This window comes from Dermacentor albipictus, chromosome 4, assembly GCF_038994185.2.
Source record: "Dermacentor albipictus isolate Rhodes 1998 colony chromosome 4, USDA_Dalb.pri_finalv2, whole genome shotgun sequence".
Classification (NCBI taxonomy): Eukaryota; Metazoa; Arthropoda; class Arachnida; order Ixodida; family Ixodidae; genus Dermacentor; species Dermacentor albipictus.
The window spans coordinates 168,478,463-168,504,362 of record NC_091824.1 but is presented as its reverse complement, the minus strand read 5'-3'; the positions used below and the strand labels follow the sequence as shown (position 1 = coordinate 168,504,362).

The 25,900-nt window shown below is 46.6% G+C and overlaps 1 protein-coding gene across 7 annotated transcripts in view; it reads right to left on the bottom strand.

The window, feature by feature from the left end:
• LOC135910090 (GA-binding protein subunit beta-1-like) overlaps positions 1–25,900 on the bottom strand; it is a 74,162-nt gene that overhangs the window by 26,513 nt on the left and 21,749 nt on the right. For 5 of the 7 annotated variants that reach the window (XM_065442104.2, XM_065442100.2, XM_065442102.2 and 2 more), the window contains exons 6-8: positions 23,382–23,459; positions 16,195–16,495; positions 10,688–10,762 (exon numbers count right to left, since the gene is read on the bottom strand). In XM_065442104.2, coding sequence (XP_065298176.1) covers positions 10,688–10,762; positions 16,195–16,495; positions 23,382–23,459 — 454 coding nt within the window. The remainder of the gene's footprint in view (positions 1–10,687; positions 10,763–16,194; positions 16,496–23,381; positions 23,460–25,900) is intronic. The other 2 variants (XM_065442106.2, XM_065442101.2) reach the window with 2 other exon arrangements.

The following is a 25,900-nucleotide window of genomic DNA, read 5'->3' as shown; positions in this document are numbered from 1 at the left end:
CACTGTTGGGTTTCGCTGCTTTAAAGAGTTTACTTTGGTTTGGATGAGGGATGCCTGCATCTCGGCATCAGCCAACACTTTCTTTTTGAGCTCAAGCTCCTTGGAAGAGGCCGCAGCACGCTTCCTTTCTCGTTAATTTCTCAGTGCGTCGGTCCTTTCTGTTCTCATCCTCCTTCTGCCACACTTTCACCCCATGGATCATTTGAACCATCTTCTTGATCAGCTGTACAGTCAACGTCTGAGTTTTCGGACTCCCTAGGGGCTAAGATTGCCACAGGCACGTCCGAAAATGCTCTTAAGGCCTACCAGTACACTTACTAGGCAACTTACTAGGCATATCAGTGCTGGTACTGTGATAGGAGGCCGGGGTGCACGTGTGCATAATTAAGGAATACATACTGTGTGAGAGCAGCATTCCAGGCAAGTTGGTAATCCATTGTTTAAATGATATTGCGCGACATAAAAAACGACACGGACGTGAAAGAAGACGACACACCAAGCGCAAACTTTCAACTAAGTTTATTGTGCCACTGCGTCATTTTATACATGGCATGCACGTAGATCGCGCATGCGCTTACACGGAAAAGAAGTGCGAAATCATGTAACATAGTTACGTGTCGTGTGATGCCGCGTCCAAGTAACGTAATTCTTTTTCTGTAAGAGATAGAGACGGGAAGCTAACGCACGCATCACCCAATTTTGCGATCATCTGTGCTTCAGATATCTCACGGATCAGCTGCGTGCTGCCACGGGAAACAATCGTACATTGATCCTCAAGAGGTTTGCACCCATGATCGCGACAGTGGATCGCCAAGAAACCGCCAGAGCCGTTTTTAACATTGTTGCTGTGCTCACGGAGCCGATCATTGAGGCAACGTCCAGTTTGTCCTATATATATCTTGCCACATGAAAGCGGAAGGCTGTACACCACCCGGTGTACACACTCGACAAACTTTTTTCGGTGATGTTTCCTGCACTTATCGGAAGGGACGGCATTTGGATCCGTCAGCCTGCAAAGCCTGCCGAGCTTGTCGGGAGCAGAAAAAACAACTCTTACATTCGCTCTTTGGGCAATCTTTTTCAAGTTGTGGGAAATCCCGTGCATGTAAGGTATGACACTAATTTTAGGGCGTGTGCCAGGAGGGGCATCGGCAACTGACTTTTGCGTACTGGATCGCGCTTCTCTTAAGATGCGCTCCGCGACAGACACTAGCACCACCCTAGGATATCCAGCCGAGGACAACCGTAAAGTTTGCGCTTCTAAGCTTACGTCCACAACATGGCAGCAAGACTTGCTAAGGGCATTCTTAAAGCACAAACTGACAATGGCCCGCTTAACAAGCTTAGAATGTGCGGACGTATACGGCAGAAGTGGTTTGTTGGCTCGCGGCTCGTACGACCAACATGTGTGGCAGTCCTGAAAATTCAGGCGAAGATCAAGAAAACGAAGAGACCTATCTGCCGGCATCTCATGAGTAGTTTGAAGGGGGGCTAAGCACTTCTGAAACGTTTCTAACGCTTTCTTAGCTTCCAGAATGAAGGCATCAGAAGAGCAGTCAATGAAGATTAAAAAGTCATCAACGTATCTAAATGTTTTAAAAACTGCAGTGCCTTGCACTTGTAAAGAAATGTCATGGTCTAAACAGGATAAAAACAAGTCACTAAGAATGGGAGCAATGCAAGAGCCAATACAAACTCCGCTCTTCTGCAAAAAACATTGGTTATCCCAAGTGATAAAGGTGGAATTAAGATAAATCTGTAAAAGTTCTAAAAATTGACTGCAAGACATACCGGCCTCATTCTGGAAGGAAACAGCACCAAACTTATCTATACATTGCTCAACACAGGACAGTACGCTTCTATGCGGCAAGGAATAATAAAGATCCTTTACATCAATGGAAAACGCCTGAAGACCACGGTCAGAGTGTGACTTCAAAAATTCAATCACAGCGACCCTTTCCTCGTTAAGAGCTCAGAAACTGTGATTGAATTTTTGAAGTCACACTCTGACCGTGGTCTTCAGGCGTTTTCCATTGATGTAAAGGATCTTTATTATTCCTTGCCGCATAGAAGCGTACTGTCCTGTGTTGAGCAATGTATAGATAAGTTTGGTGCTGTTTCCTTCCAGAATGAGGCCGGTATGTCTTGCAGTCAATTTTTAGAACTTTTACAGATTTATCTTAATTCCACCTTTATCACTTGGGATAACCAATGTTTTTTGCAGAAGAGCGGAGTTTGTATTGGCTCTTGCATTGCTCCCATTCTTAGTGACTTGTTTTTATCCTGTTTAGACCATGACATTTCTTTACAAGTGCAAGGCACTGCAGTTTTTAAAACATTTAGATACGTTGATGACTTTTTAATCTTCATTGACTGCTCTTCTGATGCCTTCATTCTGGAAGCTAAGAAAGCGTTAGAAACGTTTCAGAAGTGCTTAGCCCCCCTTCAAACTACTCATGAGATGCCGGCAGATAGGTCTCTTCGTTTTCTTGATCTTCGCCTGAATTTTCAGGACTGCCACACATGTTGGTCGTACGAGCCGCGAGCCAACAAACCACTTCTGCCGTATACGTCCGCACATTCTAAGCTTGTTAAGCGGGCCATTGTCAGTTTGTGCTTTAAGAATGCCCTTAGCAAGTCTTGCTGCCATGTTGTGGACGTAAGCTTAGAAGCGCAAACTTTACGGTTGTCCTCGGCTGGATATCCTAGGGTGGTGCTAGTGTCTGTCGCGGAGCGCATCTTAAGAGAAGCGCGATCCAGTACGCAAAAGTCAGTTGCCGATGCCCCTCCTGGCACACGCCCTAAAATTAGTGTCATACCTTACATGCACGGGATTTCCCACAACTTGAAAAAGATTGCCCAAAGAGCGAATGTAAGAGTTGTTTTTTCTGCTCCCGACAAGCTCGGCAGGCTTTGCAGGCTGACGGATCCAAATGCCGTCCCTTCCGATAAGTGCAGGAAACATCACCGAAAAAAGTTTGTCGAGTGTGTACACCGGGTGGTGTACAGCCTTCCGCTTTCATGTGGCAAGATATATATAGGACAAACTGGACGTTGCCTCAATGATCGGCTCCGTGAGCACAGCAACAATGTTAAAAACGGCTCTGGCGGTTTCTTGGCGATCCACTGTCGCGATCATGGGTGCAAACCTCTTGAGGATCAATGTACGATTGTTTCCCGTGGCAGCACGCAGCTGATCCGTGAGATATCTGAAGCACAGATGATCGCAAAATTGGGTGATGCGTGCGTTAGCTTCCCGTCTCTATCTCTTACAGAAAAAGAATTACGTTACTTGGACGCGGCATCACACGACACGTAACTATGTTACATGATTTCGCACTTCTTTTCCGTGTAAGCGCATGCGCGATCTACGTGCATGCCATGTATAAAATGACGCAGTGGCACAATAAACTTAGTTGAAAGTTTGCGCTTGGTGTGTCGTCTTCTTTCACGTCCGTGTCGTTTTTTATGTCGCGCAATATCATTTAAACATACTGTGTCCCGTGACAACTGCCCCTTCCCACGCTTGTTACGCTTCACTGCGTAACATTGTTGTATTGAAGCGAAGCTAACTTTCAGAGACTGGCATTACACAACACGCTGTGCTCCGCGAGCTTCGAAGCCAATCGCAAGGATTACAAAGGCGGAGTCGGTGCCATTGCTGACAGCGGCGAATTCTTTCAATGAAAAACACGGCACCACACGGCAAGAAGCTTAATAGCAAACGTAGAAGCAGCTAGGCCCAACGTTGCCGCGGTGGTGGCTATGGCTACCAGCGGCTCTGCGTGCGAGTGAAGTTTCAAGGCGGCAAAATAATCAAAATGGCGGCGGTGGCTTTGATTAATGCCATTTCAGACCTGCAGTCGGCAATATACGTTGACTATATGAAGTACGTGGTGGTGTCCCAAAGCCCGTGCGAATAATCGGGCATGTCTGAAAAATTGGGTGCCTGGAAAAGCGGTCGTTAACTACTCTGGCAATACATCGTGCCAATGACACAGCCTGAATGACGACTCGTTGCTGTTCCTCTGTTACTGGAGCCATCAACAACACGACTTTCGTTCCCTTTCAATAAAGTTACAGCTAATTTTCCCTAATTGCAGCGGTGGCGTAGAGGTAGAACACCCGCCTCGCATGCAAGAGGTCCGTGGTTCAAATCCCGGTGCCGACAACTTTCCACCGGATTTTTTTTTTTAAATCCGCGTGTTGATAAAATTGCACAAACAGGCCTGGAGTGTGGCCTGATCCCGGTGACCAGAACCGGTAACGCACTCCCTCACCAGAGCAGGATTGGCCACCCTGGTGCAGCACTTGGCCACAACCTCCTATATGAACACAACTGACCGGGGTTGTTGGAGAAATATGGGAGAGGCCTTTGCCCTGCAGTGGGCATAACCAGGCTGATGATGAAGATGAATTTTCCCTGATAGAAGCACAAATTCCCTGAGTTTTTCCCTGAGCATCATCACGGTCTATAGCAAGCAAAAGGGGAATAAAAACAACATGCGCAATTTGCGATGCAGAACCAATTTGAAATATTCTTGCAGTAAGACAGTTTCTGGATGGCACCCTACATTGCCCAGTGTAAGCAGAATTTGCAGTTAAGCCTGGTGAGGGATGGTTAATACATAATCTAAGGGGTGAGTCCACATATTGTCACGTTGCCATGATGATGAACAAATACTAGTGCGAAGAGCATTAGCTAAGAACCTAACTTTTTGCTAGGCGAACATGTGCCCAGCAAAGCAAGCAACACTATTCACATGCGACGAGCACCATTGTCAGTTGTCAAATGTCATCTAATGGATCAACTTCATCTACTATTCATACATGACTCATTGTACATTCCATAGTAATCACTGGTGCTCACGTACATTAGGGAAAGTACAACACTATCCGCTACGCGTGCATAATCCTATTGGATATGTCAAGTGACTTTATAACAGTAATCATCAAACGAAAAACAAAAAGCAAAATAAAACATGGCATTGCAACGTAACGAATTACTGATATAACAACCCCTTTTTGCAGAACAATCATGTCCATTGTAAACAGATTCGGTTGCATAACAACCGCGATTCCTCAGCTGATTCTTAGCTATGAGATGCTATGATGTAGAGCTTTGGATCAATTTTCCCAACAGCCATACTTCCTAGAGGTGCATCATAACATTGGCTAACCGGCATTTTCGCACACTGTCCTCTACTTCACACAGCCAGTATGGGCATAAATTGAAATAGTGAACTTGTTCAAAGAAACAGAAGGCACAGAGACATCACAACAGGTGCAACTGAAAGTGAGCTTTTACGATGCCCCATTCCAGTTAAAGCTGGATAAGCCAAGCTGCATTTAGCAAGCATAATAATCATCATCAATAAATGCCTGCCAATTTCCCACCTTCATCACACAGTCTAATCCTCTCCCAGTGTAAAAAGGTTTATTGGGCTCATCAAGCGTTAGCCAGAAACACTGTGGCAGCAACAATCTCTCAGCTAGATCGCCGAACTGTCCGTGCGACATGCGGTGGAGACAGCACATTCTAGTGTGCCGATCTTCTTTAGGCTCCGAAACAAGCGATTGAAACGGGACTTTTCAGTGCCATTCTTTTCCTTACAATCACAATCACCCCATGGCTGAAAAATTAGCCACCCTGGTGGCCTACAGCAATGACGAAACGGCAGGCGCATAATAAGGTGTGAGCCTGTCTATACGAACAATGTGAATTTCCATAGGAGCACTCTGATAAAGTGATGTAAAATTAGTGGTGAAGTAAGTAGACAACTTAAGGTGGTAAATGCGGTGTCAAACTCTTCTGACAAGGTGGAAAGCTAACTGGTGCCAGCAAGTAACTGTGCCAGGGGTGCAATGATGGCAGCGAAATTTCGCACAGAACGGCAGAAAAAATATGAGCATGGGCCTATGAAGCTATCCAGTGCAGTGCCATAAGTGTTGTTGGCTTAGGAAATTTGGCCACCGTGCAGTGCTTAGTGGAATCAAGAAGTACGCCATGTTTGGCCCAATATAGTTAACCACATGGCCCAATATAGTTAACCTTTTTGCACCAAAAAAGCACTTCTTTAAGTTATTGCAGGCCAGTTTGCGTAAGGCCGATCAAAACTTGTTCCAAGGATTGAAGATGTGTCTGGAAGCCTGACACAAACACCACAACAATGTCTAAATAACAGAGGCATGTTTGCCACTTCAGGCAAAGCAAAATAGTGTCCACCTTCCGTTCAAATGTGGCCTGCACATTACAAAGCCTGAAACCACATGACATTAAATTCATACAATCCACCAGGGGTGACAAATGCAGTTTTACAGTGATGAGCCTCAGCTATGGGCACCTTCCAGCATCCAGAGTGAAGATCTAAGGAACAAAAGAAAATTTGGCTCCTTGAAGGCAGTCAAGTGCATTGTCTATGCACAGATAGACATTCTTTCGTGTGATCTTACACAAACGACAATAATCGACGTAAAATCGGATGGTGCCATCTTTATTTTTACCACGAACGATTGGGGATGCCCATGGACTGCTTGATGGCTCAGTAACGCCTCAAGTGAGCCTGTCAGTCACCTGTTTGTCTATAACTCGTCTCTCTGTGGCTGAAACCCGGTAAGGTCGCTGCTGCAGAGGAGTATGAGAGCCAGTGTTGATGGTGTGGGAGACAGGAGTCACTCGACCCAAAAATATAGTGTTGCAACCAAATGAAGAGCTGAATTGATGAAGTTGGGAAAGCTCATTGTGCTGTGTCAGAGTACGGTTACGGTCGATTGATGCGGTAAAGGGTTGTGGTGAAGAATTCGAAGGCACAGGGTCTACAGTGGCGATGTAAGCGGCAGGTAGGTAGGTCTCTATGCGCGTTGAAAAGTAGGTGCACTGGCTCAACACAACCGAGGCATTCGCGGCATAACAAATGAGAGCAGCGTTGGGCTAGAAACACACACGGATGTAGCACTAGCACGGAAATCAAGCACAACGATTGGTAGAGGAACCATTTGGTGACAAGTGAGGAGGTCAGACGGCATAAAAAGCACACTACCGTCACACAGGGAGTTGCACAACAAGTGGGTGATCACAGATGACCACGGAGGCATGCCGGCGTCTTCTGTGACAACAAATTTGGTAGGAGGCTGCTCCTCAAATGGTGTGTCACGAAGCGGAGGGAATGCAACCTCGACGGAGGCGCAGTCAATGACGGCATGATGGCTTGAAAGAAATCCCATCCCAAGATGTCATTGTGAGAACAAGAGGCGAGAACAAAAAAAATCCAAGAACGTAAAGGTCATCTTCAATAATGGCTCGGGCTGTGCTGACTTGTAATGGCTCAATGTGTTGCAAAAAACCTTGAAGCGAGATGTTCACTTTCTGAATTCTGTGGCAGAGGCGGGTGCCGAAATGGCGGCTCCTGTGTCAACAAGTGCTAATGTCTGTACTCCTTCCATGATCACATCGATCCTGTTACGAGGGGAAATCGGAGGCCTTAAGATTTCGCAGGGCATTCAGTTCTTGCCTCCGGAACTGCAGTGACTAGTTTTCCTGTGGATGAGCAGTAGGCCAATGTCTCATGGGCAAAATGGAGCGGCAGCGCAGAGAAGGCGGTCAATGAATATCAAAAGCAGATTCGTCCGATGGGCTCATAAAATAAAAAGGCGGATCCAGTGAATCACAGCATTGAAATAACCTTGGCAAATAGGTGAAAGTCTATTGCCAGAAGCGAGAAGTACCGTATTTACACGATTGTAAGTCGACCCCTTTTTTTAAATTTGAAAGTCTGAAGTTGGGGGGTCGACTTACAATCGAAACCAAAACATGGCGCCGCCAAAAAAAACGATACCAACGGGAGCTACAATGTAGTTACAATTTTATGGTTCCTCTATGGCCCTACCCGTATCTTTTCGCTATCCCGCGTGTTTGTTCGCTTTTCGGAAGGGTTTTTCAACATTTTTGAGAGTTTTACAGTGCATGCAACAATGATGGGTGAGGGGGTGTCGATAGTTGATGGAAGCGCCGCTGTTCCCATTTGCGGCGGCACCCTCAGAACGGCGGCGCTTGCGGGGAGCATCGGTAGTTCATGGAAGAGCAGACAGCGCTTGCGGGTTTCTCTTTTCTGTTAAAAGGCTAGACGCGTTCCACTTGACTGCCGGCTACGTGCTACTTCTATGCTTCCCCAGTAGTCATGAGTGCTCCAGGCCCACTAATCGTTCGGGACTCGTTCACAGCAGCGTTCAAGAGGGCTGCCATCCTTTACGCCGAAGAAACAAATCGCTGCGCAGCGGGCCGCAATTTCGATGTTTCTAAACGGGTGGTGCGAGAGTGGCGACTGCAGCGAAGCGAAATTTTCACCTGTGACGGCAAGTGAGAAATTTCCCACGTGCCGAAGTCTGGACGCTTTCCGGAGCTGTATGCTAAGCTCGCGGCGTACGTCGCTGAAATGCGTGATCGGTCCCTGCCAGTGAAGTGCGACGTGGTCATGAAACAAGCCCGGACCTTCGCCTTAATTTTAAGGTTCTGCTCCGCCGTGAGTACAACGAGTGGCTGGCGGCAGAAGACTGCGAAATTACGCTAACCGGACCTGTCAAAAGAGCCTCCCTGACGGCTGCGTGTGGTTAGGTGCATTTGGCGTGGGCTGCTGTTCTGCAAGATGTTTGCCAAATTTGAAATTTCGCTGGACCACGACGCGCTGTGGGACCGCAGCAACGATGACGATGGCAGCACTAGTGAAGACGAGTAGTCCAGTGACCATGTCAGCTACTAATAAATTTTCGTTATCGAATGCGCCCTCGGGTATGCACTCTTATTTTTATTTTTTTCGGTCACGCGATATGGGGGGGTCGACTTACATTCGAGTCGACTTACAATCGTGTAAATACGGTAGGTGGCATCCGGCACCGGCAGAAATGCATAACGTGGCCAGCAATTCCGCAGAAGTAATGAACTGGCAGGTTGTCAGGTGTGTGCCATGGGTTTTGCATGCGGGGATATTGTGGCACTAACCGGGCGAGAGACGGTGAGAGCGGCTATCCACGGGTCCTTTTGCTGCTCTGAAGCCAAGTTGGTGATGTCCAAAGGTAACAAAGCTGTGAAGCCATGTTGGTGCATGAAATGAGGCACAGGGAGGTGTTTGGGCATTGTGGTGACCTGCACATAACTGAGTGACATGGCAACAGGAGTGTTGTGAAAGGCAGGGGTAAGGCACTCAATGACTTGATCCTGGATGACGTGCTGCAGCGTGGGAGTCAATATAGAAAAGTGGGTCTATGTTTCTTGTGTCAGAGGCACCAATGAAAGTTTGCAGGCCACCTCTTGGCAAACAATGTTTAATCTGCAGCATCAGTGAAGAGTCATGGGCAGCAACCGTCAGGTCAGAGAGAGAGCCTACTAGCGAATGGTGATTGGCGAGCCACTGCTTGTGCAACTCATCATAGCTCTGGCAGAGCGTCACTATTTCATGCACAGCGCTGGGGTCCTTTGCCAACAGCATTTGAAAGGCATCGTTGTCAACCCCCTTTAAAATATACCAGATATTGTTGTTTTCTACCATGGTCGCATCAACACGCTTGCAGAGGAGTACGCCGATGCACAAATACTGTACAGGCCCCTAGCGACTGGGAAACTGCTAACTTTGGCAGCCAGTAAGGCTTCCCACTGCATCAAATCCTCGATATAACTACTGAATATCTCATCACTCTGCTGCGCTCGTTCTCGCAAACGTTGCCCGGTGCGAAGCTTGCGGACTGCAGGCCATCCAAACTCCACCCAAGTCCATAGGTGGGGTTCCTGGTTGCAGTAGTAGCACAAGTTCACGTCATATAGAATATGACCTTGTTCACCTTCATCGCATCGCCCCACTTGTTGTGGTTGTTCACCCTTTCATAGGAGGCAAGCCAGTCCTCCACGTCATGGTCTCTGATCCTGTGTAAAATGGCAAGGTCACGCTGGCGCAGTGCACCTGAGCAGGCCACGGCAGGCATTGTGGCTATTGGACGCAGCGACGGGTCTTCCATCACCACAGAAATGGATGGCAGAGTCCTGCTTCGACGTTGCACGTTTCAAGGCGTACCCAGCCCCTTCAACAAAGGTATATTGGACTCATCAAGCATCAGCCAGAAAATAAGCAACAGCAACGTTTGCTCAGCTAGATCAGTGAACTGGTCGCTCGACAAGCAATGACGACAGCACTTTCTAGTGTGCCGATCTCCTTTCGGCTCCGAGAGAAGCGATGGCGATGGGACTTTCCAGTGCCATTCTTCTTTCGTACACCAGATTCGACTGTGCTTCTCTTCCTTTAGCACTCATAATGTCACTGAAATTGGCCATCGGTTAACTGCTCTACGCATTGTTTGCACCGTGTAACTTTCAATCTTCCCAACTTCCCTCCTACACATTTTGTTCTGTATACCTCTGTGTCTGTCACGGTTATTCATATGGTGCTTTTAAGTTTGCACATTTTCATCATTCCCTTCTTTATCTCAACTGAACCTCTACTAGTCTGCTGTCCAGTATCTACTCAGGCTTGCTTAATTCCATGCTGCTGCTTTTCTGTCTCTTTATGCTTAATGCTTTAGCATTATATCATGGGACAACAAATGTGCTTGCTTCATGCAGAACATGCATTCACTAAACAAAGCAGCATCAGACAGACAGAAGGCAGAAGAGCAAAAGGGGAGAGAGAGAAAGCGGGCTCACTTGCATTGGGGGCAGTGGCCTCTGCAAGTGCTGCAAGAGTGGCCAGGACAGAAGGGCTTCCCTGGTCACCGCTCACTGAGGCCACAGGCAGAGAGAGACCCAGCACCAGGCACCCGTTAGTCACAAGCAGCATTTCTCGCAAAGAGAGTACATTTGCAGCCTATGGTCCGCACTACTCTACAATGGTTCAAGGGATAGCTCAGTGGGCATGTCTATGCCAAACTGACACCATGCATTTAGGTGCGAGCAAGCAGGTGCACTTTTACTAAAACAAAATGTTTGTTACTTTTCACATGTGTTGCAAAACGTTGACCTTGAAGATCTTATGAAACAAGCAATACTAGTAATACTTCGTTGAAGGCACGAAATGTCTTTTAATCTCAAATGCCAGCAGGACTCTCAAAATTACAAAACCAGCCTGGTTACAGTCTAGGCTATTGCACAAACATGTGAACATAGGTATTTTCTTGTTGCTGTTCACACCTTAAAGGCTACTTATGTAGATTTTAATCCAGAATGGCGATCCAGCATGAGAATAAAATGCATTTGATTTGACCTTCAAAGAGGTACGACAGCTCGTAAAGATGAAGGTACATTCTTTGAACATGTAGGCACTCCATTCCAGGTTTAAATAAAAACCATATTAACTGCATATGACCAAATGGATCATTTTTGTTACACACGATCTGATGCTTACTATATAAGTGCAGGAAAGGTAATACAAAGCCCTTATATGTGTTTTTTATATGCTGGAGCATTAGCAGTTGTGGGTAGTTCAGAAAATCAGTTTGTCGACTAGTTATATGCTAAAAAACATTTCACTGCTTTTCGTATGTATTTTCTATGGACAAAAGTAAAGGTGAAGAAGTGTTTTAATTTTCCTTTATGCAGCATGATTGCTGACTAATTAATTACTATATTAATTATATGCTAAAGAACGTTGCATTACTTTCTGTATGAATGTATTTTCTATGGCCAAAAGTAAAAGTGAAGAGCTGTTTTAATTTTCCTTTATGCAGCATGATAGTTGGGCTTTCTGAGGAATAAAAAGAAAAAAGAAGGAGCTAGAAGGCTAGCCCCTGTATATGTTTTAAGAAGATATCTAATCCAAATGTTTAATTATCCTGCAGCACTGACCAAGGATACAAATAGCTTTTTTTGGCACCACAGCTAATGCACTGGTGCAAGAACATGGCTTAACATGAAAACTGGTACTCTGTTCTTTACTGTATTCCTTCACATAAAGTAACCAGCGACTATCTTGCATTCTTTCAACAGTGGCATCCAACTGACACCCCTTTGCTCCACAGCCCCTGTTTTGACAATTCATGGTTCCTCACCCAAGTTTGTCACTGCCTGTTTGCTCATTGAAAAAAACCTGTATTAATCAGTGACAGCAGTCGACACATCAAGTTTGGTTCAACCACGTAACATAAAATTCAGATGTATTAAAACAGTAACTGCCCACGCTGTGGTCAATACTGAGAACATTTATAAAGTACTGCTTTACTGTGGCTCCCCATGAATTTAAAGTTGTTGTGTGGATGCCACTAAGCTGTGTAGGATCCGCCGATGCACAAATACTGTACAGGCCCCTAGCGACTGGGAAACTGCTAACTTTGGCAGCCAGTAAGGCTTCCCACTGCATCAAAGTGAAATTGGAAGGCGACACACATGCAAAAAACAGGGCACAAACAGCCTCAGCTAATAAACTAGGCACATTGACACAGCAAAGTTTTTCATGTTAGTGCTGTAATAATCCAATCATGTTACCTGACAAGCTAAAAATATTATTTCGCATGGACTATTACTAAAGGTGCACAGATGCACGCTACTGCAGCCAACTTGTCCACAGCTCAGATCTGTCAACAGCAATTGCATGGCCGACAGTAGCACCTGAGCTGTCAACTGATAACCATCGGCACGGACATGTGCTGAGGAAAACAATGCGGGACAATACTTCTCAGGGAGGGCAGGAGTCAAGGCTTTCACATGTGATGGTGTTAATGCTACAGCTTTTAGTGTAATAGAGTCGAAACCCACAATAATGAAATCCTGCAACAATGAAATTCTTGCGACAGTGAAGCATTTCAGTATCCCCGGCGAACGCCCATAGGATTCAATGCATTTCGTACCTCTCAGCAACGAATTCTCACTGTAGTGCAATCCTGCGTCACCAAAATTTGCTGGAACGTAACTCCGCATATTAACTACTCACATAAAGCTAGCAGGTTCCAAAATGAGCTAAAATGCGATTGTTTTGCACTAAAATTGCGTAAAATACCACCACATTACGCTTGTGTGGACGCTGCCATTTTTGTTCACAAAAACAATAAAGCATTGGAAGCGATCAGTGCACTGGAAACACGTCATGGCCGCCATCTTGTTTGTTGATCGCCCATTTGAAGCGGCACGCATGTTACTACCGACATGTGACATGCCTACTACGAGTTTTTTGCATGCCTACTATAGGCGAAATCGTAGATCGTTGTTCAAAACGCGCGTTCAGTTTGCATTCTCCGTGGCTGACGATTTGGCAAGGCCTAGGCCAATTGCGTGAGGTGGAACTTAACATAAACTGAAAGCATGTTTCGAAGAACAATCGCCAATCGCGGCAGTGCACTACGTAATGTGCGTCTCGGTGAAAAAATGCAGCAAGAACAAGGAAATCCACGTCCCACCGACATGGAATTGTTTGTGGCGCTTGAGATGGCGGTCACAGCATATGGAGTGTCACGCATCAGGCCATGATTGAGCGATCGTCCGGGAGTACGCATCCCTTGCTTCAAGAAAGCTGGTTTTGGCGCCACCTGACAGGCATCGCGTGCACATTCAGCGCCGGCCGTAGAATTGCATAAAAAGGCCATCATCTCAATCGTTTGCCTTCGGGTACACGAGATACAATCACGTTTGCGCTCGGCATTGGACGCGTTGGTGCCTACGAGCAACAGCACGCGCTGGAGAAATGCTGCTGCATGCACTGTTGCTCTGCGTACAGGGGGCCAAGTTATGCAAAATCCGGCAAAAGTGATCACATCTCCAAAAGCAATTGACCAAGAATACTGTGCTAGGCAGTGCTGCCACTGCTGGCCAACGCATGCAGCACACTTTGTACTGTCAGCAATGTGGTTCTATATCCTCAAGTAGAGCTTGCAATGTAGGCTAATGGAATTTTGACAGTTAAGTTTTGCTCTGCGATGCATTACGTATCTGTGCTGTTTCTTTTTCCAACAATGAAATTCTCACGAAAGCGAATTTTTTTGCGTTCCTCGCCAATTTCATTGTTGCGAAGTACAACTGTAACCAAACCAAATGTGATGTCAACTTCAAGTGGGAAACGCCACAGGCCGACACATTTCAAGAACTCAAACGACGCATGCAGTCGCCGCCCGTACTTGCACATTTCAACTAAGACGCCAATACCGAAATCCACACTGACGCCAGTAGCCTAGGCCTCGGTGCCGTCCCAGTCCAGAAAAAAGACGGACATGAACGGGTGATATCAAATGCTAGCCGGTCGCTGTCAAAAGCGGAAGGTAATTATTCTACGACTGAAAAGGAATGCCTCGCCATCATTTGGGCTACAGCAAAATTCCGCCCTTACCTATATGGCAGGCCATTTGAAGCTATCAGCGACCATCACGCGTTGTGTTGGCTAGCTAACTTAAAGGACTTTTCAGGACGGCTGGTGCGGTGGAGCCTCAGACTGCAAGAATATGACGTCACGGTAACCTACAAGCCCGGACGAAAACACTCAGATGCCGATTGCCTATCACACGCCCCCATCGATCCCCCACCGCAAGACGATGAGGACGACGACGCCTTCCTCGGAATAATAAGCGTGGAAGCCTTCACTAAACAGCAACGAGCAGACCTGGAGCTAAAAGGCCTCGTTGAGCATTTGGAAGGGAACACTGACATTGTCCCTGGAGCATTTAAGCGCGAATTGTCTTCGTTCACGTTACAAAACAACCTGCTCGTGAAGAACTTCTCGCCAGTCTGCGCCAGCTACCTTCTTGTTCTTCCGTCAGCGCTGCGTCCAGAAATACTCCACGCCCTACAAGACGATCCAACCGCTGGGCACTTCGGATTCTCCCGGACGCTGTCGAGGATACAGGAAAGGTATTACTGGCCGCGTCTGACCACCAACATCGCCCGTTAAGTCAAGACATGCTGAGACTGTCAGCGATGCAAGACACCACCGACAAGGCCAGCAGGATTACTACAGCCAATCCAACCTCCTGGCCTACCATTTCAGCAGATCGGGATGGATTTGCTGGGACCGTTTCCGACGTCAACATCTGGAAATAAGTGGATCGTCGTGGTGACGGACTATCTCACCCGCTTCGCTGAAACTAAAGCTCTACCGAAAGGCAACACAGCCGAAGTGGCGAAAGTTTTCGTCGAGAACATCCTACTGCGACATGGTGCCCCAGAAGTCCTCATCACCGACAGAGGAATGGCCTTTACAGCAGAGCTCACCCAAGCCATTCTGCAATACGGCCAGACAAGCCACAGGAGGACAAGTGCCTACCACCCGCAGACGAATGGTCTCATGGAGCACCTGAACAAGACCCTCACCGACATGCTAGCAATGTACGTAGACGTCGAACACAAGACCTGGGATGTCGTCCTGCCGTACATAACCTTCACACAACACGGTGGTGCAAAAAACAACACAGATCATGCCATTTAAGCTGGTTATGGCAGGAACTCGATGACGAGGCTCGACGCCATGCTGCCGCATGTCATTGACGAAGAGAACTTTGACGTCGCTACCTATCTCTGGCGCACCGAAGAAGCCTGACAGCTCGCCCACCTCAAATCAAGAACCAGCAGCGTACCGACAGATGACACTACAACCTCCGACGACGCTTCGTTGAGTACCAGCCTGGAGACCGTGTTTGGGTTTGGACCCCTATACGCTGACGAGGACCCAGGACCACCACCTTTTCGGGGCAGCCACTCTGCCATCTGAGCTAACCAGGTGGCTAGCAGATGGCAGGGCAAAGTCAAACTTATCAACTCGAAGCAAAGGCACATAATAGTTCTGCGGAAGCCTGCAAGGTGTGGAGAAGCAATTAATAAAAGGAAAATGAGACATCCACCCAATTGTAGCAACTGCTACTACCATAATTGGCATTCTTACAGCAGCTCAAACTATGTGTGCAATGAGAAAGCACGCTGAGAGACACACCCATCAACTTGCGTACGTTGAGCAAGCAACGCGCCTGGGCGCCTAAGCACGACTGAGAGATCAACAGTCGTGTACGGTTCTATAACTTTCGCCAATTCCACATCGCTACTGCTTACCGCCAGGTGCATGCGTTGTCTGCTTAGGCACCATTGAAAGGCTGGTTAGAAAATTAGACAATTGCCAGCCCCATGGCTTTGCCAAGATTACACTGATAGTATATGCTAAGCATCCATAGGCAATTTAGCTCAAGTGAAATATTGTGGCAGCTGGTCTTTAAGCCAATAGTACAGTGACTGTGCCTGATGCTCACTTTCTTCGGTAGTGACAGTCGTGGTAGGTGTGGCTGCAGCAGTCGTTGCAGTGACTGTGACGCCAGCAGCAGCGGCAGCGGCAACAGAGGTGGCAGGCACTACTTTGGTGACCGTGGCTCTCTTGACAGTGGCGGTGTGTGGTGCCTTGGCAGCTACAAACACAGTGCGTGCGGCCGTTGTCACCACCCCGGTCGCCTTGGCCTGGATTATGGTGGGACTGGCAGCAGTCACGAGTCCAGTTGTGACAGCAGGAATGGCCTTGACAACCTTGTGAGCAGTACCTATGGCACCAGCTGGGACCTATGGCAAGGATAAATTCTGGGACATGTAACTTGGCACATGCTAGGCTGTGCTTGGCTGCAATAGGTGGTGTCAAAAGCATGGCGCTGATGACATGCTTCTGGCTCAGCAATCACTTACAGCACATGCAGTTAGCAAAAGAGCAGCCTTCAGGATTAGCATCTGTTACCCAGAGGGAGCTGTCACTGGGGCATGGATTTGGACACCACCTGTTGAGCCACTGAGCTTTAATACAGGAATAGCAAAAACAGCAATGAGAAAACCACAAGGGCATTTGCATCGACATAGCGCATGATAACAATATAAAAAGCAGCCCTATTTATGGAAGACACTACAGTAGACTACCATTAAGACAAATTCAATTGAGCCGAACTGCAGATTATGAAAAACAATGTGTGAACTTTGGTTTAAAATTGCCAAAATTTCCCTCAAGAGAAAAGTGTATAACAGCTGTATCTTACCAGTACTCATCTACAGAACAGAAACCTGGAGGCTTATGAAAAGGGTTCTACTTAAGTTGAGGACGATGAAGCAACAAGCTATGGACAGACGGACGGAAAAAACTTTAATGGAAAAAGTACCTGCGAGGTTGCCAGCCCGGGCTCAAGCCACCTGGGCATTATGTGCAGTGAGGCATAGCCTTTCCACCGCTGCCCGGGCCCGCTGGATAGCCCATAATTGGTCGCGTAGTTCTGAGCTAGTCAGAGTGCTTAGCCATCGTTCCTCGAGAAGGTCCAGCTCTATCTTGTCCTCTACATATACTAATCTGATCTGTGTGCACTTCCATAAGATGTGTGCCATGTCTGCGTGTTTGTGCTTGCAGAGCTTGCAGCTCGCGTCTGGATATTGTGTTGAATTTATTCTGTTTAAGTGTACTGGGTTTCGGAATGTTCTGGTTTGAAATCTTCTCCAATCTGTTTCTTGAGTCCTGTCGAGTTGTTTGTGGGGTTGTGGGTATGCTTCTCTTTGTTTCGTGTAGTGTGTCAGTATGTCGTGGTATGTGACCAGTCTGTCCCTGTCGTCTTTTATCGCTTCTTCGTCCTTTTCGCCTCCTCTGTCTTCTCCATCACCTCCGCTGCAGTCCTTCTCCCTTCCCTGGGGGTTGTGGGGTGTTGGGCCGTCACTCTCCGTGCCGCGGTGGGTTAGTTTTCGCGCAACTCAGTGGGCCTTCTCGTTGAGGTTGGGGGGGCATTCATGGTAACTTCTCCCATATGTGCCGGGATCCATTTGAGGTATTTGGGTGTAATTGTGCCATTCTTAAGGTCTTCTGCTCTGCGGTTCAGGATTTTGGCTGCCTCGGTGCAGACCCAGCCCTTTGTGAAATTCCTAATAGTCGTCTTGGAGTCGCTGATTATTGTTCTGTATTGTTGCCGAACGCTGATTACAGCCAATGCAATTGCCGCTTCTTCCGCTGCCTCTGACGATCTGGTCCTTACAGAGCCCGCAGTCACGGTCTTTCCTTTCGTGCATACGACCACCATTGCGAAGAGGGAGTTACCTTTGTCAGTGCCGACATCACCATTGTCGTCCCGGTTTCGGGGGTACTGTGCGACGTCTACGAAGAGCACCCCCTTCCGCGCGTCGTGCTTTTTGAGAATCGTTTTCATGCGGCATTTTCTTCTCTCGACATTCAGCACGGGGTGCGTGTTCTTTGGGATATTTTCCGTGTTAATTGCGGCTCGGACGTCTGGGTGAATCTACATCTTGGGGCCGTTCATTCCGTGGTAGTTTATGCCGATCTTTTCCATGATTTCTCTGCCCGCCTTGGTTCCGGAGAGTCTTTCGAGTTGCACTATCCTCTGTACAAGCTATGGAAAGAAGAATGGTGGGTGTAACGTTAAGGGACAAGAGAGCAGATTGGGTAAGGGAACAAACACGAGTTAATGATATTTTAGTTAAAGTCAAGAAAAAGAAATGGGCATGGGCAGGGCATGCAATGAGGAGGGAAGATAATCAATGGTCATTAAGGGTTACGGACTGGATTCCAAGAGAAGGGAAGCGTAGCAGGGGGCGGCAGAAAGTTAGGTGGACGGATGAGATTAAGAAGTTTGCAGGGCAACATGGCCACAATCGGCACATGATCGGGGTAGTTGGAGAAGTATGGCAGAGGCCTTTGCCCTGCAGTGGGCGTAGCCAGGCTGATGATGATGATGACTACAGTAGACTACCATTAAGATAAATTCAATTCAGCTGAACTGTAGATTATGAAAAATAATGTGTGAACTTTGGTGTAAAATTGACAAAATCTTAACCCTTAAAGTGTTTTGGACGAGCTCAGGTTGTCAATGCGGTCCTAGTTAATTTTACTTTAGACAAGCTGAGTTCCCGGCAATAATTCTATGCTAAAATCGATTTGGATGAACTCGGCACTTCCATTTAACTGTTTCTTCCACTACAAAAACGGCTGCAGTGCCAGTGCTTGAATTCCGCAGTTCTTTCAATATTTTCTTTTTACTACATAGACATCAGCACTTCTTTAGCCGCTTGTAGGCCGTGTTGATTCAGTCTTCAGGCCGAATCTTTAGGCCGAATAGGCTGTGTTGATTCAGGCAGATTCAGTATGTTCTACAACATAGATGGCTGCCATTTTGTCAGCACTGGAATGATGTGTTTATAGGAGTCTTTGTTCTATGCAACATAGATGACAGCCCTTTGCCAGTGCTCAACGACTGTGTTTTCGAAATTGTGCAGTTTTTGCGCCTTTAGCAGTTTTGTAAACACAGTACCTGCCACTGACAGCTCGCACATGAGTTTCATGTGCAAAGGAAATCCACTGCTCGACACTGAAAGTGAGAGTGAAAGTGATGCGCCAGAATTTTGTTCTTAGAGCGAAGAGGATGTGATAGACTTCTCATTGCTTCTTCTACCAAAAGTGACGATTCATAAAGTGAAGATGACATTTACTTGGCCCAACAGTAGCACAGCATCGACACCAACAGCCTTGTCTGTGTCCGGAGGGGGACTATTATTTTTGGTGGCAAAAATATAACAGGGGCTGCCTTGTGAATATCGGTCAAGAGTGTTACTCTGCCTTAAGACATTTCCTGTTTTGTTTAATAGCAACCTGAACTCAAAATGTATGTTTCTCAAGTGCTTGTGGCACTTGTATGAAATAAAAAGAAAATACCGGGATACCAATAATTTCCGGACGAGTTCATTGAAGCACATGCTACACACATTGCTTCAGTGCTCCTACCCCAGCCACTCATGGAAAGAAGGTGCGGCCTGCGGAACGTGCCTCTCCACTGGTAGATGTGACATGTGATAGTTGTTGTTTCCTCCAATGTGCTGACGGCGCTGCTGAACATCGGCAAAGAACAAAGAAAGGAACCGGCTAGCACTGCCAGCTAGCCGGCCTAGGCACATTGAGTGCACTTTTCGGAAGCGCCGGTCACCTCGCCTTGTGTTGACATTGTGGCTGTTTATGTGCAAGGACACATTAAAACATACCAGAGTTGTTGTCTTGGATGTTATAGCTATTAGAGGCAAGCACGTTTTCTTCTGAAGACGGCAGACTGAGTAAATGTGCTACGATGCAAGTGTGTGGCACAGCAGTTTTAGCACAGTTGTACTCTTCTTCCACCAAAACAAAAATATGCTAACCCCTCTTTTTTTGGGCTAGGCTGAGTCACTTAAATGCTCTATTTGTATGTGTTTACAACGATTCCACTTCAGTACACCACTTCATCAATGCGGTGGCAGGCTGATCGTACTTCAAATTTCTTTTGAAGAAATAGCCGAGTGGAATTACATACGCTGTAGAGAGTCCATGCAAAATGAAGAAAGGGAGTCTGTTGGCTGCCACAGAGGTAGGTTCTCGCTCCTGGCATTGTACGTCGACAACCCCAAAATTTTGTTCACTTGTCGATCGTTAATCACTTTCTGCAGCATCAACATTTCATCCATGATGAGGCTGTAGTATGGCCCTTTTTCTGAGCAAACTATGCCTTTCCACTTGACAATGTTCGCGGATTTGGCTGGTTGCTCTGGTTCCTCCTGTAGATGACCCGACAAATTTCTGGAGCATAGATGGGCAAGGCAGCTCGAGAAGCTTCCTCACTGTCACGTGCTCATACCCTTTATGGGATGTCACGTTGCACAGTGCATTTTCTCGCACTGTACTCTCTTACCATGTTGGTAAGGCTTTATTAAAATTATCAACTTGTTCCAGAAGAAACTCAGCAGTTTTGTCGCCTTCCGCTGCTGCTTTCCTTATCTTTGTTACAACCCGCACTGCCTGATCCTTTTCGTATTGCTTTAGTTTTTCCTGAACATTGTCATATTTTTTTTACAGCTTTTGCAATCGCTCGTTGAGTCTACTGGCTTCCATTTGCAGGCGGTGGGCGTTCCTCTTTGTATCTGCCATGAAGCTCGTTAAGTGAAACATTGTCTGGCATTCTTGTGCTTCCACGTGGTTTTGCAAGCTGCATCGTGTATCCAGGCAGTCTTTCTGACAAGAGACCCTGTCCGCATGTGGCTGCGTTGCGCAGCGCTCGAAATTGCCTTTATTTTCAGCAAAGTACGCATTGGAGCAGTGGGACACTGTTTTGTGAGCCTACACAAAGCTCTAGCCGAAAGAGTCGCCTGCTTTAGATATGGCAGTGGCAGGCGGGACACGAACTAGTGATCTGCATTTCTTCAAAGTCGCGGGCAGCATGTACACAGGCTACGACGGCCACAGCACCTTGCATTTCAGTCTGACCTTGTAGTCATTCTCCTTGAAATGAAGCGAATCAATGACGGCCCTGGAGTTCGGCACCCACTGGCTGCCTTGGTCGTTGCCTTGTTGTGAAATGTTCCGTGGCCAGGCATCCCGGAGTTCCTTTGCGGGCAGCTCGCGATAGGAAAAGACCGAAGTCCTTGCAGCATTTGATTTGCATCGCGGCACAAAACAGTTCTTTCGCATTGCGTTTACTGTGATGCATCTATCATTCAACATTATAAATGTATAATGAAAAAGCTAGATGGTAAAATAAAAATGCACGTAAAACAGTAACCATGCTTTTCGCTACGCTTGCTACCCAGCGCAATATCGCACTATTCTATCTAGCACACCGGTGTTCACCGATGCGCAGCGAGCGCTCCCACCCAAAGTAGCCGCCGCATCTGAAAACACCGCTTGTCACTCGCTCGCTCATTGATGGCGTGTGATGCGGTGGTCCGCACTTTAGTTTCATTAAGCAGCCGTACTCACACACATACTTCAGTGACATCAAAGGTCAGCGGGCACCTTCATCAAATGTAGATAACCTAAGTTCATATGCTGTTCAAGAAAGCAAGACAAAACTTTTAGATTGCTGACCAGTTTCTGTGCTACCCAGATTTTAGAAAGCCTTAAAGAAAGCAATTTCCACTTGAATAATTAACTCCAGAAAGCCCTAAATAAATATATACAGCTAAGTTTTAAAAATGTTAGTTCTAGGCATGCAGTGAAGTCATTCATAGCAATTACACACACAACAATGTACTGGTTATAATGAGCACATTTCAATTGTATTTCAGGTTCAAGGTGCACTGAAATTATGTCCAGCTATAACGGGAATTTTTTAAGTACAGTAATGATACCATAAGTCTTACTCGCTAAAAAATATGACAAGAAAAATATCATGCAAGAAAGAAGCAGAAAAGAAAGCAGAAAGAACTTCCGTGGTTCACAGTAATTTGCCGAACAGTTTCACCTGAAAGGTGAAGCAAATTGTGATAGCAAATTGTGATAGATGATTGTGATAAAAATTAGTAGACAGCTATAGGAAGTAAGTAGTTTTATCAGCCATATAGACTTGCAAGCATTCGCTTACGAATTAATTTCACAAGCATGGTGTCGCACGCACACAAGCAAACATGAACACATCTCACTCATGACCGCGCACTATTGCTGTCAAAACACTATAGTGAGGAAGTGCGGCAGCAGCAGAGAGCAAAGTAACCTTCATGCTGTCTCTCGTTTAAATTTGAACTAAGTGGCAAGGACACAGCGCACACAAAGCTGTCTGCACTCGATGCCCTCTGTCCCCAACGCAGGTTGCTTTCAAGATAGGGTCCATGCGGCTGTATCATACGCAGCCGCCAGAGTAGAATGTGCCCCCTTCCTTTCCTCCCTCCTTCCCTCCTGGTGCCTTGTGCGAGATGAAACATGGCACGCTTCCTCCTTGCATTCCTCCCTTGCATGCGTGAGGTTGAGCCACCATCGTCAGCTTGCCCTCACACACTTTCACTTGCACATACAGCATACAGCGCGCGGCAACAGTGTTATCGCCCTTGGACTTCATACGAAACATCACAGTGACGGTGACACCGACGGCAGAAATGTGCCTGGAGTGTCTACAGAGTTGCTATCGCAATATAAAGTGAAAATACTGTGCACACAGCTGTACAAAGTTAGGTAGTGGCTATCAATCAATAAATAAAATATCCCCCAGAGGCAATCTCATGATAAGTATAGCGATTAGCATCGAAGCAATATGGTGACACTGTATTGCTACTGCCAAAATGTGTCATGCATGAGGAGTGTATGCAGCTGGGCCCGTCTCACACTTCCGACTGGACACGCTGTGCCATCCAACACCGCCACCAGAAGTATGTGTAGCATGTGCATAAATATTTATTCACTCCAAACTGTCTCAATATATACATCTACAATGCAGGTTAAATTTCGCAGCACTGGATGGATTTTAAAGGATTTTTGTTATCATTGAAGAGTGGCACATACCCTGGAGCACATACACACTGACTCAGTGAGTGCACACACGTGTTGCCACACACGTGTGTGCACGAGTGTTAACAGACAGACAGATAGCCAGCCCACGAAAATTGTGCGAACTGGAGAATGACACTTGCATTAAAAAAATTCTAATACTAAAAAAACAGGCATGATAAACTGATGTACCTTGGTCATTTGTGCGACAGGCAATATGAAAGTTTGTTCCACAGTCTCTTTGGTACGGGTTGGATTGCAGACATGTTCCTGAAATATGACCATTGAGTCTCATCAGAGATGCAACCGCACTCACTTCACTTCGCATTTAATCTGTTATGGTCACTACTTACCAGATGCCAAGAACATTTTCATGAGTAATGTATAAATACAAAAAAATTACTAGTAAATTTTACATTACATTACAGATTGCTCTTGCTAATTGCTTTATGGTATACAGTACAGAGCACACACATTTAATAAAAACAGTGTTGAATTTTCACAAAACAACGCATTTCTAGTACTTAAAAACGAAATTTAATGATGCAGCTACAAACAATTGTAGTGAAAAACGTCATATGTTGTCTTTTCTTTTTTTTTCACTCCTATGGAGGATTACAAGTTTCTTGATTTAGCAAAGCAATCTTTTATTGCAGCTTTCATTTGTTGAAGCCATTGCATGATTCATAAGCATAACTGCAGTGTCCGTGAGAAGTGAAAAGAAAAGCAATATTAAGGGGGACAAGTTGTGTCTTGCACCCAGGTTACACAGGCATTTCTACCCTGATAAACCCTGGTGAGGATCAAATTTCTCAATTGCAAATGACCCCCTTTTGCAACCTGCATAATAAAGTCGTTCACAGTGGCGAAATTTTATACCAATGGGGCTCAATTGTGATTGAAAATGCCTCAGTGACACCACTGTTACCTGCTTGAGCACTGCACAACTGTGCATGAATGCATGCACATTTACCTGCAGCAATATTTTGCAAATGCCACATGCCCTATTAGCCAAGTGTAGTTGGCCACAAAGTTTGATGAAATACCTGTATTCCCATGTACCCTGGAAACATAGCCTCAAATTCAAACTTTTCAATCTCCTATAGTTCTTATGACCTACACAGTGACCCATTAACCCTTTGACGGTTTTTGCCGTACATGTACGGCAGCGGTTTTCTGTCCCGCAAGGTCTTCGCCGTACCGATACGTTTCCGACCCTCCGTTTGAAATTTCGCGCCATAATGACGATGCGTGCTAACCGGGAGGTGCTGCCACCTCTTAGCACTTACAAGATGCATTTGAAATCGGCGCTACCTTCTTGGGGAGATAAACAGAACTGATTGCTAGCTTCAGCGCGTCGCTCAGACTGCGGCAATGCCCCTTTGGCGGTTTCGGTTTCGCTGCGTGATCACAACGGAGGCGCGCGAAACGTCAATTTTTTCTTTGTCGGCGCTCTCTTGCAGGGTGGTGGAAGCTGATTTCTATCTTGATTGTCGCTGCTCTTAGCTTGTTTATCAGTGCCGTCGCGAGGTATTCTCGCTCTCAATGGCAACGCGCTTTCGCGGTTTCGGTTCCGCCGCGTGATCGCAACAGAGGCGCGCGAAACGTCTATGTTTTTCTTTGTCGGCAAGCTCTCGCAGGGGTGGCGGAAGTTGATTTCTATCTTGATTGGCACTGCTCTTAGCTTGCTTGTCACCACCGCTCACGAGGTATTCTCGCTCTCTGCGGCAAAAGCGCTTACGCGAGAGGGTGCCTCAGACCTCTGCCCAAGGCACCGCACGCAGAGGTGTCGTGTGCGCCAACACAACTCCTCGCTCCAAGAGAACAGACACGCATTTTAGGTGTGCAGATTGCGATAAGGCGCTATGCGTAGACCAGTGTTTCAAGGAGTACCACGCTCGGAAATACTATTAAACATTTTGCAGTTCTGAGTGATGCCGACACCAAAATACTGTTCCTAATTATTTTTTACTATTTATTCCCGACTTCATACATTTTGTACATTCAAAATCCGCAATAAAGTAATTTGACCACCTGGGATAGTTTTTTTCAAATTAATTCGACCCTCAAAGGGTTAAATCTGAAGTCCCTCCACCCTTTGAGGGTCAATGACGTAAATTCTATACGGCGCCGCAAACAAGTCCAAAAATGGTCGATGCCGTATATTTTTGGCGCCGTCTGTACGTTTAAAAAGCACACCAATTTCCTAACTTTTTATTTTCTGTCATGCGCTGCCCCTGCATGTGAATACAGGGAATATTTTTCGCGTGCCTCCCTCTTTTGGTTTTCGTTGCATGGATTGCTTTAGCACTAGTTTGTTCCTGCGCGTCTATATACTACCGATCGCGCATTGCCGCGTGCGGGCGAGCGGCAGGTTGTGTTTTGTGCCGCGGGCGATTTTGGCTTCTTGTGCTTGCAAAACTGATGGCCACAAAACCGCATTCGTTACGCCTAATGGCTTATATGAATTTAACGCGATGCCTTTTGGGCTTTGTAACACCCCTGCCACCTTTGAACGACTCATGGACAACACGCTGCATGGCCTCAAGTGGTCTATACGTCTGTGCCTGTGACTCCCGATTCTTAAAGCGCCAGGATGGCTCTTTTTGTCCGGGGCGGGGGGATTGTGAAGAAGAAGATGCGTCTCGAGGCACAGCCGCATCGCCAACGTGTGGCCGGGCTCGGGACGCGCTGTTGATTGCTGGCGTCTT